This window comes from Scylla paramamosain, chromosome 40, assembly GCF_035594125.1.
Source record: "Scylla paramamosain isolate STU-SP2022 chromosome 40, ASM3559412v1, whole genome shotgun sequence".
Classification (NCBI taxonomy): domain Eukaryota; kingdom Metazoa; phylum Arthropoda; class Malacostraca; order Decapoda; family Portunidae; genus Scylla; species Scylla paramamosain.
The window spans coordinates 12906604-12920047 of NC_087190.1; the positions used below are offsets into that span (position 1 = coordinate 12906604).

General features: G+C 39.8%; 2 protein-coding genes across 4 annotated transcripts in view; both read right to left on the minus strand.

Annotated features, from left to right (window-relative positions):
* Positions 1-1286, minus strand: part of LOC135092475 (beclin 1-associated autophagy-related key regulator-like) — a 32220-nt gene extending 30934 nt beyond the window's left edge. Inside the window, 1 exon segment of the mRNA XM_063991022.1 lies at positions 1106-1286. Within this exon segment, the coding sequence (XP_063847092.1) occupies positions 1106-1236 (131 nt within the window). The 5' untranslated portion in view covers positions 1237-1286.
* A 1204-nt stretch (positions 1287-2490) lies between these two features.
* Positions 2491-13015, minus strand: LOC135092474 (fucose-1-phosphate guanylyltransferase-like). 3 transcript variants are annotated; one of them, XM_063991021.1, is made up of 8 exons: positions 12795-13015; positions 9213-9354; positions 8036-8154; positions 7289-7424; positions 6519-6587; positions 5508-5651; positions 4561-4767; positions 2491-4093 (listed from the first exon to the last, which is right to left on the minus strand). In XM_063991021.1, the coding sequence occupies exons 2-8, from the start codon at positions 9289-9291 to the stop codon at positions 2919-2921; spliced, it is 1929 nt and encodes a 642-aa protein (XP_063847091.1). In that variant the 5' UTR covers positions 9292-9354; positions 12795-13015; the 3' UTR covers positions 2491-2918. The 3 variants fall into 3 exon arrangements, with proteins under 3 accessions (XP_063847091.1, XP_063847089.1, XP_063847090.1); XM_063991019.1 differs by having other exon boundaries at positions 12679-13015; XM_063991020.1 differs by lacking the exon at positions 12795-13015 and having other exon boundaries at positions 9213-12657.
* Positions 13016-13444: the final 429 nt, after the last annotated feature.

Below are 13444 nucleotides of genomic sequence, written 5' to 3' on the forward strand. Positions count from 1 at the left end.
GTGCACAAACTGGCTAATTCTCCTTTTTAATTTCCTCATTCTTTCTTTCAGTGAGTCTGTGATGGTTTGAATGCTAACTTTTTGATTTCTTTGTTGTTCCTTGCAATGAGTCTGTACTGGTTTGAAAGCTAACTGGCTAACTGTTCTTTTTTTTTTATTTCTTCATTCTTTATTTCATTGAGTCTAGTAGTTTGAATGCTAACTGGTCAATTACCCTTTAAATAAGATTGTAGTGGTTTGAATGTTAAGTAATAGCAAAATAAACACATAAATAAAAAGAAAACATGTAAACAATACCCTTTTAAATTTCTTCATTCTTCCTTTTAATAAGTCTGTAGTGGTTTGAATGCTAAATGTCCAATTACTCTTAAATTTCTTCATTTTTCCTTTTAATAATTTCTCAATTCTTCCTTTTAATAAGTCTACGGTGCTTTTAACGCTAACTGGTCAATAATACTTTTTTTAATTTCTTCATTCTTCCTTGCATTGAGTCTGTAGTGGTTTCAGTGCTGTCTTGTTGCTTGTAACACTGAAAGGGTGAAGTCTCTAATGTTTTATCTGCACTTTTTTTTTTTTTATGTGCTGTTGGTCTTGTCTAAACCTCTATTGGTGTTTTATTGTTATATTTTGTAACCGCTGTAAGATGTGTTGATTGTGTGTGTGTGTGTGTGTGTGTGTGTGTGTGTGTGTGTGTGTGTGTGTGTGTGTGTGTCTACCAAATGACTGAGTAATGAGTAACAGAAGGAAAAGATTGGTTACCTTAAGAAAGTAGAAGGAAAGAAAGGAAAACACGGAATTGAGCATACAAGGAAAACGAGAGATAAAAAAAAAGAGACGAAGGATAAGAGGAAAGGGAAAGACTAATAAATAAAGTAACAATGAAGAAAATCACGAGAAAATAAATAAATAAAACCATAAACAATACAGAAATAAGCAGTAAAAACAAAATAAACACATAAATAAGGAAGAGAAAGCAAGAAACAAAAGCAAAATACGTAAATAAACACAAAAAAGACGAGTGACAAGGAAGAGACGAAGCGAGACACAAACAGTAAACAAAGACGTAGTAACACTCTCACTCCCTCTCACTCTCACTTGTTCTCACCTCTCTGGCAGCCGCATCCTTGAGTGGTAGAAGGTTCCATTCCTGACACACTCCTTGCAGTAATACGCCCTGCTCCTCTGGTTGCACAAGGGACACCTCTCAACAACCCCTGGACTCACCACTGTCGCCATCTTCACAACAATAACAACAACATACGTGCTCCTCTCTCTCTCTCTTTCTCTTTCTCTCTCGCCCGCGGGGACGTTCTGTCTTTCTTTTTCTAACGGGATATCTTATCTCTCTCTCTCTCGTTCTTCCTTTTTTCGTGTTTTTATAAGTGTTTATGTTGTTGTTTTTTATTGTACTTGTTCTTCTTGTGCTTTTCTGGTTTTGTTTTATTCTGCTTTCTTGTATTGTCTTGTTTGTTGTACTTTGTCCTGTGCTTGCTGTGTTCTCGTTCTCTTTAGTTTAATTTAGGGTGCTTTGGCTTTGTTCAGTTCCATTTCTCGTAATTTTTTTTTTGCCATAGTATTGTCTTTGTATATTTGTTGTAGTTCCTAAATTTCGCAAACTGATATATCTAAAGTTATCTTATTCGGCCTTTCCTGGATATACACACCACGATTTACACCAACGCTTATGCCCTGACTCACTGTTCATGTAACTAAAGACTTCCTTAAAATATGAAAGCACTTAAATCATGCAATACATAGAAAAATTATACTTCAAGGTCAAGTGATACCGAAATGCGAGGCGCCGAAAGAGTGAGGCGTCCCAGCGTGTTGCATCAGCTGGTGATGTAAACAAAGCAAGCACGTGGCGGGACCTTTAAACACACGTCCCTTTAAACTTCCCCCTAAAGTATACTGTCACGCAAGGAAGCGCTACTAATTTATTACTGGGGTGTTTAAATTTCTCCTTTTTGTGGTTGTAACATAGAAAGAAAGAGAAAGGATAAAAATAAATAAAGGATGATGGCAAGAAAACAATGATTTACTATGTGTTTTAATCAATGTATGTATAAAAATAGTATATCAATCATCAACATTTCAACAATCAATGCCTACAAATGGATCAATTATAAATATGTATCTACTATTAGAAAAATAAACCAATAAATAAGTAAATAAATAAATAAATAAATATATATATATATATATATATATATATATATATATATATATATATATATATATATATATATATATATATATATATATATATATATATATATATATATATATATATATATATATATATATATATATATATATATATATATATATATATATATATATATATATATATATATATATATATATATATATATATATATATATATATATATATATATATATATATATAGCAACAACAATAATAATAATAATAATAATAATAATAATAATAATAATAATAATAATGACAGCAACAACAATAATAATAATAACAATAATAATAATAATAATAATAATAATAATATTAATAATAATAATAATAATAATAATAATAATAATAATAATAATAATAATAAATAATAATAATTTTTTTAAATGACATGATGCTAGAAACACCACAACCTTCACTCTTTGATACTAAAAACACACACACACACACACACAGAGAGAGAGAGAGAGAGAGAGAGAGAGAGAGAGAGAGAGAGAGAGAGAGAGAGAGAGAGAGAGAGAGAGAGAGAGAGAGAGAGAGAGAGAGAGAGAGAGAGAGAGAGAGAGAGAGAGAGAGCACCTTTACCACATCCTTTAAAAACAACCACAAGCTTCACACTCCCTCAACACCAGTGCACCTCACCACACCACACACCACCACACACCCTCTTAAGGCAACCACACCACACTTCACCACCTCACCACAGCCTTCAGGACCTAGTAACACCCACACCATCACGAATACTCATCACTAACCTTGTCCTGTCCTCTAATAGTGTGTTTAAATCCTTCATCTCCACTACATCCTTCATACTGAACCATTTCCTTTCACCATCACATCCTACACCATTTCCATGCCCATCTCCCCCTTCCTCATGCCCCTTCAGTGCACCATCTACCCCATCTGGCCCTTCACTCACTCCCATCACCTTACAAACAGCAGCATGTGTCAGCCAGAAGCTCTCAGACGCGGTTTTGGCTGCAGGGAAAATATTTACATTCCATAAGGATATTTTTGATATTTTTCCCATATCCTTTACCTCCTCAAGTCCAAGGGTGTGAATGACATCCTTCAGGGTCCTTCCAAATGCCCTCACATCCCTCAGGTCACTAGACTCTGCCTTCATGCGGGCGTCCAGGTCAAAGGCCACAGTGATATAGAGACTCTGGGCCTGGTATGTGACTGGTACTGTGTGGAAGAGGGTGCCAGCTGGGAGGTGGACTGCAGTGCCTGGGGTGTGTGGCATGGCAGGGCAGGGAACAATGGTGCAGTTACTGAGGATGGTATCACCGGACAGCCTCAAGGTGACACCAATCCTGCAGTGCTCTATGACGTAACGAGTCCCTGTGTTTTGTACCTCAATCCGCACGTCAGGGGATGAAAAGTAGGACTCTATGATAGTTCCTTGCATCCTGGCGTGCTTAACAGTGTCCTCTCCCACCTCCTTCTCCTCGCCATGCCCCTCCTTTACCAGGCACTCCACGCTGGCACTCCCTCGCATGTTGCTGGTGTTCCTGTCAATCCCCAGCTCACTGATGAAATCCTGGGCAGTGTTGAAGTTCCCCACGTACTCCTGCATCGTCCCCAGGTGATAGAACTTGGACTGAGGGAGAGTAATGACCTTGAAGGAGGCGCCGCGGACCAAGGGAAGCATCTGGGAGCGGAAGTCAGAGAAGTCCTCCGCCCTGGCCGCCGCCATGCGCGTGCCCAGGCAGGGAAGGAGGTGGGCGTATGCATCTAACTCTGCCGGCAAGGGTTGGTTGTCCTTGTACCACTTGAGCAGGCGCCGGCACACACCACTGCTGAGCCAGAACACACTGTCACTCCACACCTCCTCCTGCCCCTCCTGTTCCTCCTGCTGGTCCTGGTGCTGCTCACTGCCTCCTGAAAACAGTTTGAGTCTTGTTACATCATTAGTTATGTGAATTTGTGTTGTCATAACAAAGAAAACTTCTCATTTAGCAGGAAATCCAATATTTTCCTATTAAAAAATAATAAGTTAGTGATTATGTGAATTCCCTAAACCTTCAAATGGGGAATTTTGTGAAATCTCTTGGAAATCCAGGAATTGTGTGACACCCCAAAATGAAACTGTGATTATACAGACTTATTAAAAATTGTGATTTCATGAAAACGCAATATAACACAACACAGCACAGCACCACAAACACACCAAACACAGCACAACACCACAAACACACCAAACAGCACAACACCACAAACACACCAAACACAGCACCACAAACACACCAAACACAACACAACACCACACATTAAACAACAACACAACACCAAACACCAAACACAGCACAACACAACCACTCACAGCACCACACACAGCCACAGCTCACCTCTGCAGAACACGGCACCGCTGGCCCGCATGGCACTGATGGAAGGCTTCTGCAGCACCTCCAGGCACTCCTGCACGCTGCTGGTGCCAGAGAGTGCCACCTCTGCCCCCCCACCCTGCAGTACATACACCCCGTGCCCTGTGCCCACTTCCAGGGTGGAGGGATGCCCCAGCGCCACCACATCAGCACCTCCCAGGCTCTCCGTGTCTGTGGGGCCAAGTGCCAATATTAACTTAACTAAATACTGGTAAACTCTGGAACTCCTTGCCTGCTTCTATATTTCTTTTATCAACAGTGCCAATATTAACTTAACTAAATACTGGTAAATTCTGAAAATCCCTGCCTGCTTCTGTATTTCCCATTTCAGCAGTGCCAACATTAACTTAACTAAATGCTGGTAAACTCTGGAACTCCTTGCCTGCTTCTGTATTTCTCTTTTCAATAGTGCCAGTATTACCTTAACTATATGCTGGTAAACTCTGGAACTCCCTGCCTACTTCTGTATTTCTTTTATCAACAGTGCCAACATTAACTTAACTAAATACTGGTAAATTCTGAAAATCCCTGCCTGCTTCTGTAGTTCTCTTTTCAACAATGCCGATATTAACTTAACTAAACGCTGGTAAATTCTGGAACTGCCTGCCTGCTTCTGTATTTTCCCTTCCTTTGACTTGAGTTGTTTCATGAGGAAGGCTCAAGACACTTCTACTTTGGATAAACCTTTTAGCCCTTTTCCTCAGATTTAAAGAAAAGATGGGAAGGAACTGGTTCTCAAATAGAGTGGTGGATGAATGGAATGGACTCAGTAATCAGATTGTTAGTGTTGAGTTAAGATTAGACAAATTTATGGATGGTTTTCATATTCACAACCTAACCTAACTTAACTAAACTAACCTAAACCTAACCCATCCCAGTTCCTGACACATCACTCCCCCCTTCCGTCTCACCCAGAGAGGCCCGGTCCAGGCAGTAGGTCTCTATGTCGTCAGCACAGGTTACCAGAGTGCCGGGGCCGAGCAGGGAGCACAGGGGCAGGTAGAGTGCCAGCTTGAGGTCCAGCATCTGCGGCACTGCATTTCCCACACGCAAACCTGAGACACAGACAAGGAGGATTACTAGGACTATTAATTTTTAGGACATTGAAGAGATGAGTGTGTGGAGAGAGAAGACAGATCAAGAGAGGAGTTTAAGGGCATCAAGAAGAGGAACAGACAAGAGAGAGGAAGGCCTGAGAGAAGAATTGGGCCATGAAGGGAAGAGGTGAGGAGTGTATGAGGAGGAGGAACTGAGAGGAGAGAGGAAGACCAGAGAGAAGATTTGGGACATGAAGGGAAGAGCAGAGGAGTGTGTGAGGAGGAAGAGAGAAGAGAGAGGAAGACATGAGGGAAGATTTAGGACATCAAGGGAAAGAATATTGAGTGTGTGAGGAGGAAGAGACACATGAAGGAGTGAGACAATGAGTGTGTGGGGAGGAGAAAAATGAGAAGATAGAAGATTGATCTCTATAGCAGGAGAAAGGGAGGAAGTGTTGAGTGAGAGTCTTTAGCTGACTGATGATGGCACAGAAGACCAACCAAACCTAACCTAACCAACCAAACCTAACCAACCTAACCTAACCTAATTTACAAGAAGGTTTATGGATGCAGTGAAAGAATATAAGCTTGCAATAGGGAAAGCAAAAAAAAAGACCTAACCTAACTTTAAGATAAGGTTATGAATTGAAAAAGGCAGAATGAGAGAAAAGATTACTAGGACTGGAATAAATTAAGAGTTTCATAGACAGATAAACTAGTAGATAGAAAAACATAAAACAGACAAGTAGATAGGTAGACAGACAGATAGATAAACAGATAGACAGACAGATAGATAGATAAACAGATAGAAAGACTAAGAGACAGATAGATAACCAAACAGACAGATAAACAGACAGACAGACAGACAGACGACCTTCAACTCACCCTCTACAGGAACCGGAGCAAATATCTTCCCCAGGACACTGTAGGAGGGGAGGCGCTGGCTGCTTCCCCCTGCAACACAACACAACACAACAATACTCAGTGGTGGCAATGGTGGTGATGGTGGTGGTGGTAGTGGTGGGTGACAATCTTAAATATTACAGTATCTCCTCTCTTGAGTTTTAACAGGCTGTAGTGGAAGTTATTAGGGTTTTCAAGGGTGTTTTCATGATTATAGTGACAGTTTAACAGGCTCTAGTAAAGTTATTTGAGTGTCATAAAGATGGAGGAGGAGGAGGAGGAGGAGGAGGAGGAGGAGGAGGAGGAGGAGAGAAAGTAAGGCATAGGGGACAGTGAAAGTTAGAGAAAAGAGAAAGTAAAGAAGAGAATGCACTGTATCACACTCACACTCACACACACACACACACACACACACACACACACAGAAAAAAAGATATATATATAACTTAGAAAATGTTCAATATACTACTACTACTACTACTACTACTATTCAAGATTGCAGGACATTCATAGAACAATATTTTCCAAAAACACCAATACTCACTTCAGAAAACCATGACACACATTAGACTACATGAAGAGGTGAAAGAGTGGTGGTGATGGGGTGAAGGGGTGATGGGGTGATGGGGTGATGGGATGAAGGCTGGTACAACACTGCTATTAGAAAGGGTAAAAGAAGAGGAAAGAAGAAAATATAGCAAAAATAACAAATCAACACAAACACACACACACACACACACACACACACTCACCTGAATGAATAATAAGGAGTTTTTTACTGTAGAGCTCCGAGCCAAACTCAGTGGAGAGCTCCGAGAGGACGTGCAGGGTGGAGCCGCCCACACCCAGCTTCTGTCCTGGCGGGTCGGCCACAACGTAGATTGGAACCTGCCCAGCAAACCAACGCTGAACACATCTGCCAGTCGTGTGTTGTCTAACCTAACCTAACCTAACCTGACCTCACCTGACTTAATGTAATCTTCAGTTATTTAAGTTCATCTAATGTAATCTTCAGTTACCTAACCCAACCTAATACTTTCCTCAGTTATCTAATCTAACTTAGTGTAATCTTGTTATCTAACCTAATGTAATCTTCAGATGTCTAGCCTAACCTAATACAATTTTAAGTTAACTAATCTAATCTAATTTTATGTAATCTTGCTATCTAACCTAACTTCACCTTATCCAACCTAACCTAATGTATTCTTATTATTTAACCTAACTTGATCTAACCTAATGTAACCTAGCTTCACCTAACCTAATGTAATCCTCAGCTATCTAACCTAACCTAACCTAACCTAACCTAATGCAATCTTCAGTTACCTAACCTAACCTAATACAATCTTCTTACTTAACCTAAACTAAAGCAATCTTCAATTATATAAGCTAATCTAATACAATCTTCAGTTACCTAACCTAACCTACCACAATGTTCAGTTATTTCACCTAATCTGAGTAATCCAGCATCCTCTCTCTCTCTTTCTCTCTCTCTCTCTCACCTCCGGCAACTGTCCACTGGCTCTCTTGCGCTGCACCTGCTCCAGGAAGCACACCCGCTGAGCCTCATCGAAGGTAGTCAGCACCACAGCGTCCCAGAAAGGTGTCTTGTTGCTGCTCTCTGCAACACACCACACTTTGCAACCACCACTACCACCACCTTGCCTCCATTCACTAATTGATTACTTTATTAACCACCTGCATAACTTGTTACCTCATGTCTTAACTAACTCATGAGCATTTCTTTTATATATACTTTTTGTTGCTCTTCATCAGTATATCACATTTATATTAAAATCTTTCTTATTAATGATCTCATTAGCCTTATTGACAAATTGACTATTTTACTAATTCACTAATATTAACAAAATAATAATCAAAACAAATAAATACAGTGAATAAAATTAATGGAGGCTGAAGAAATATTTGTGGTAAATCTTTGGAAAACTGCATCCTTTCAATTACCTTTTTTTTTTTGATAACTAATCATCTACCTAACTTTTTTTTTAACTAATTAACTAATTTCTTTAATGTCTAATTAACTCACTTCTATGACTAAGTTTTTCATTAACTTTGTTCCTAATCAGTAACTTATTTCTCAACTAACTTTTTAACAGGGCACTGCTATGAAGGGGAATGTAATGAAGTAGTACTAGTAATGTAATGTAGCGTGATTATGTCTTTGACGCTCCCCTGGTTAGGTTAGTGTCCTCAGTGGGGGTCCATGGGGGGCACAGATCCAACCAGTTAGGTTAGGTAAAGTTCGGTTAGGCTAGATATTTCCCATTTTCAAACCATGGCATCTCATCCTTACACTTTTATCATGAATGTCCAAAGTGTTTTAATTGTGCCTCCCACACCCTAACACCCCGCCTCGCCACCAGCTCCCCACGCCTGCTGGGGATAGAGAAAAAGAAAATAGATTGGATTGTATTAAACTGCAACTTTAACTATTTACTAACTTTGATTAATGAATGTACAAAGATTATTACCTAACTTCTACATTAACTGCGCTATTAACTAAACTTCATCAAGTAAACTAATTTATTTATTAACGAATTAACTTCTTTACCAACTAATTAACGAACTTCTTTATCAACTAAACAACTAGCTTCTTTACTACACACACACACACACACACACACACAGACGCACAATGCAAACTCAAACTCATCTCACTTTCATCCCGCAGCGAAGAGTAAGAACGAAAAACATCCCGCATTGTTCTCCTTATTTCACGACTCCCCGGGCTCCTCATGGCGTCCAGCACACACAGGCGGGCAGTGCACCGTGCAGGCTTTGGGGTGCTTCAGTGGCAGTGCTGTGGGAGAGGTGAGAGCGGAGCGAGAGGCCGAGTTCTGGTTTAGAGCGACTGGAGAGGCCTGTATCCGTCTGCTGTCAAATCTGCCACGCGTACAGGGCCACCCTCCCTCTCTCTCATCATTACAATTCCTCATTACCTCTCACTAAGAACCGTATTTTGAAACACTTCTGCCCGCACCTCCACTACTTTCAATAGTAAACCAGTACCCTCCTGCTCGTACCCCTCTACCTCAGTATCCCCCTCCAGAGCATCAGAGTATCACAAAGTACGTTACAACACCCTGACGCGCTTCTAACATCGCAGGCCCTCCACAAAACCCAGAATCTTTCATCTTACCTGAAGCACTCCGTCTATAACCTGACACCCCCAATACCTGTCTCCAATATCCCTACGATCCCTATCACATCAATATACACCAACACATCCCCCAAAACGCAAACAATACATTCAAAACACACTCAAATATATCTAAAACTCTCCAAACTATCCCTAAAACCACCAAAACACACCCAATATCCCAAAACATATTTAAAATACACTCAAATGACTAAAACACTCCAGACACATACACAAAACATCTAAAATATCTCAAAACATACCCAAACACACCTAAAACACCCCAAAACACATTGAAAACGCACTTAAACACGCCAAAACACTCCCAAACGCAACTTAAACACCCTGTAACACATCCAAAACGCACCCAAACACACCAAAATCCATTTAAAACACTCCAAAACACACCTAAAGCATTCCGAATCACACTTCAGCCAACTTCAAATTATGGTAAAATGCAGCTGAGGAGTGTAAAGCTCCACCACGTTAGGTTCAATTTGAGGTAATATTTCAGTTATTTTCTCCCTCACCACCAAAATTTTCCCACTGTAAAAACTTAATATTTTTTCTTAATATTTTTTTTTTTTTTTCTGAAGGCTACAAAACAAATCACTCGTTTTCCCATCCCAGACCCGTAAACACCACCCCTTTCTTCCTTCAAACACACACACACACACACACACACACTTTCCCTCCTTTCATATATCACAACACACGCTATAACATCCCTGACACGCTTCTATTATCACAGCCTCTCCCCAAAACACCCCAGAATCTTTTATTTTACCTCAAGCACACCACTTCTACCCTCAAAGACCCCTTTCTTATCTGCAACATGCCTATAACATAACCAAAACACCTCAAAAGCAACTCCAATCACACTAAAACACCTTAAACATACCTAGAACATTCCTAAACGCACAAAGAACATCCTAAACACATCGAAAAGGCACCAAAATATACCCAAACACACTTAAAATACTCCAAAACTCACCCAAATTGGCTTAAAACGCATCCAAAACACACCGTACCTACCCAAAACACATTCAAACTCATCCATAACATCCCAAAACACACTTAAAACATTCCAAAACACTGAAAACGGCCCAAAACACACTTAAAACACCCCAAAACACACCCACACTGACCTAAAATACCCAAAAATACCCACAAACGCACCCACAACTCACCCGTATCCACACAAAACACACCCGAACTCATCCATAACATCCCAAAATACACTTGAAACATCCCAAAACATTGAAAACAGTCCAAAGCACACTTAAAGCACTCCTAAACAAGCCTAAGACACCCCAAAACACACCAGGAACGCTAAATATGGACTCAAACATCACCAGATTCCATGAACACACACTCAACACCCCCTAAACGCCTCCAGACACACTCCAACACCTCCTAAACACACCAAATACACTGAAAGCACTGTCACGGAAGACAAATACTACAAAGACAGACAGGGCAGCAGGGAAAATTAACCTAAATATTGTTTTCTTACCATTTTTCTGTTTTACCACCTCCTCTATTCCTTCTCCCTTCATCTTCCTCCTCTATTTCTCTTATTTTCTTACTCATTCTACTCTTATCTACACGTCTGAGTTTAGAAAGACGTGGAAACACCAGGAAAACACTGCAAAATACGATAAATATTACCGAGGAGACAGCAGAGCCGATAAAGGTCCAGGGTCCATGATGGCGGCCGTGACGTCACGGCAAATTTACGTACCGTAACGGATTTCATTTTGAAATTGACTCCTCGAAAAAATGGAGCTAGGCTGGAATGCCTTATATATTCTGACTTGACAAATACTTAAACTTACATTCACAATATTAAAACAGCTCCAGCCTGAGTAGTATTTAAAAAATATCCAAATGAAATATGAAAAAAGTGTTGAAATATTCGGCACCATTTAAATCATTGAAAAGTCCCCAATATTTGAATTTTTAGGAACGTAAAAAATTTAAAAAAATCTGAACTATCATCTTACACAATCAAAAGTTACCTGGAACAACAATAAACAAATAAAACCGAAATTGTGTAAAAAACAAGTGTTGGAAACTAAATACGATTAAAAAACACTGAAAAGTCCACCTATTTTGACTCAACAATAAGATAAAACACTTTAAAACATACAAACTATTTTTTCAAGCAATGAAAAGTTAGTTACAAGCTGAAATAGAGAGACAATAACACAAAAAGTGTTGCAATCACAACTTTTAACAGGACCATAAACAATTTTTAAAGTCCACTTATTTCTCTCAACAGGAACGAAAAAACAATTTAAAAATCATAAGCAATTTTTAGAAATACAAAAGACGTAGTTAGAGCGTGAAATAAAAAATCAAGTTTGTCAAAATACTGCTAAAAAAACACCCCGCATTTTCGTCAAGCAACACAAAATTGAACACAACTCAACACAAGCCACGAAAACACTTCTAAAGCAAATAATTATTTTTATAAACCATAAAAAACATGCTATACCAGCAGAATAAAGAAGTTAAGAAAAAAATAAAAAAAATATTGGAACCCACAGGTTGAGGCAGGTTGGCAGAGGTAGCCAGGCATCATGGCGGCCCTTGACAGTGGAGAGAACGGCCGCTATTTTGCCTGTTATTCTTCCATCGTAACTAAATGAGGCAATGGCGGATATATCTAGCTAGCGGATATGAAAGCCTAGTCATGGGGCTCCACTTAGTGACGTGTTAGGCTTACAATAAGTGAGAAATGAAGCAGATATTGGCGGACAAATGGGGAAGGCTGCCTCCACCTCAGCTGATAACATTAGGCAGTTGGATTTTTTTGACGTTTTTATAATTCCTGTCATGGTTAATTAGTAAGAGTTTTGTGGTGGAGGCTTGGAGCGCTTGTGGCACCGTGGAATGCTGAGTCACATCAATATATTGCTAACGAGGTGCAAAAACATGAAATACGAGGCTTAACAATAAACAGTAAGGTTAACCACTGACCTGACAGCCCTGTGTTGTTGTTGTGGGTGACATGTAACAACACTATCACAGTTACCGCCTGTTACATCAGACTGTGCAAATTAGCTGGCTGGACAAGTGGTGGGCCGGTTTCTTACCAATATTAGCCTTGGTGGCACTGCACTTGGCACCTCCCGGCAGGCACCAAGCTTGCACCAGCACACGCTGACAGCCACCACGGCCCCTGTCACTGTATTGTTCTGCGAAAATACGTTAAATAAAGCAGCAGTTTATGGCACCCTTTAAACATAGCGCCTTGCTGTCTGTGTCTGGTACTGTGTCGTCCCTCCCAGCCTGCTCCGCACAGTACGCAAGCAAAACTATCCACAAGACACTTTTACCTTTCAATAACAAGCACCAACTTCTTTTATATTATACTAAACTAATAGAAAATTAAATATAAAGAATTATGAGCGTGTAAAAATAAATCTCAGGCCATTATAACTGTAATTGTCAAAGTATCTAGACATTACTGATTGAAGCGCCAAATTCAAACTGGTCCTGGCGGGGCTTGTACTGCAATGTCTCGTCCCTTGTGTGGCGTAATGTGAAATCATTGAAAAGCTTGTGTCAATTGAAGGCTTGGCTTAATACTGTGTTATATCTCAGCTTATCAATACTTCACAGAGATATCGAAGTATAACAGAGGCTCCCATACTGTAGCTAATGAACAACAGAGAATTACCAGCCTTTCTCTGTGTGTCAAGGAGAGCTTACCTGCATGTACTGAATATATGTTTTTAATTAG

Excerpts from the sequence above, each read along its gene's own strand:
- LOC135092474 (XM_063991021.1), bottom strand. The coding sequence starts at position 9,291 with ATGAGGAGCCCGGGGAGTCGTGAAATAAGGAGAACAATGCGGGATGTT. Across the intron at positions 7,425-8,035 it reads CCAGTGGACAGTTGCCGGAG|GTTCCAATCTACGTTGTGGC; the intron begins GTGAGAGAGAGA and ends TTTGCTGGGCAG. Across the intron at positions 4,768-5,507 it reads CCTGGACCGGGCCTCTCTGG|ACACGGAGAGCCTGGGAGGT; the intron begins GTGAGACGGAAG and ends TTGGCCCCACAG.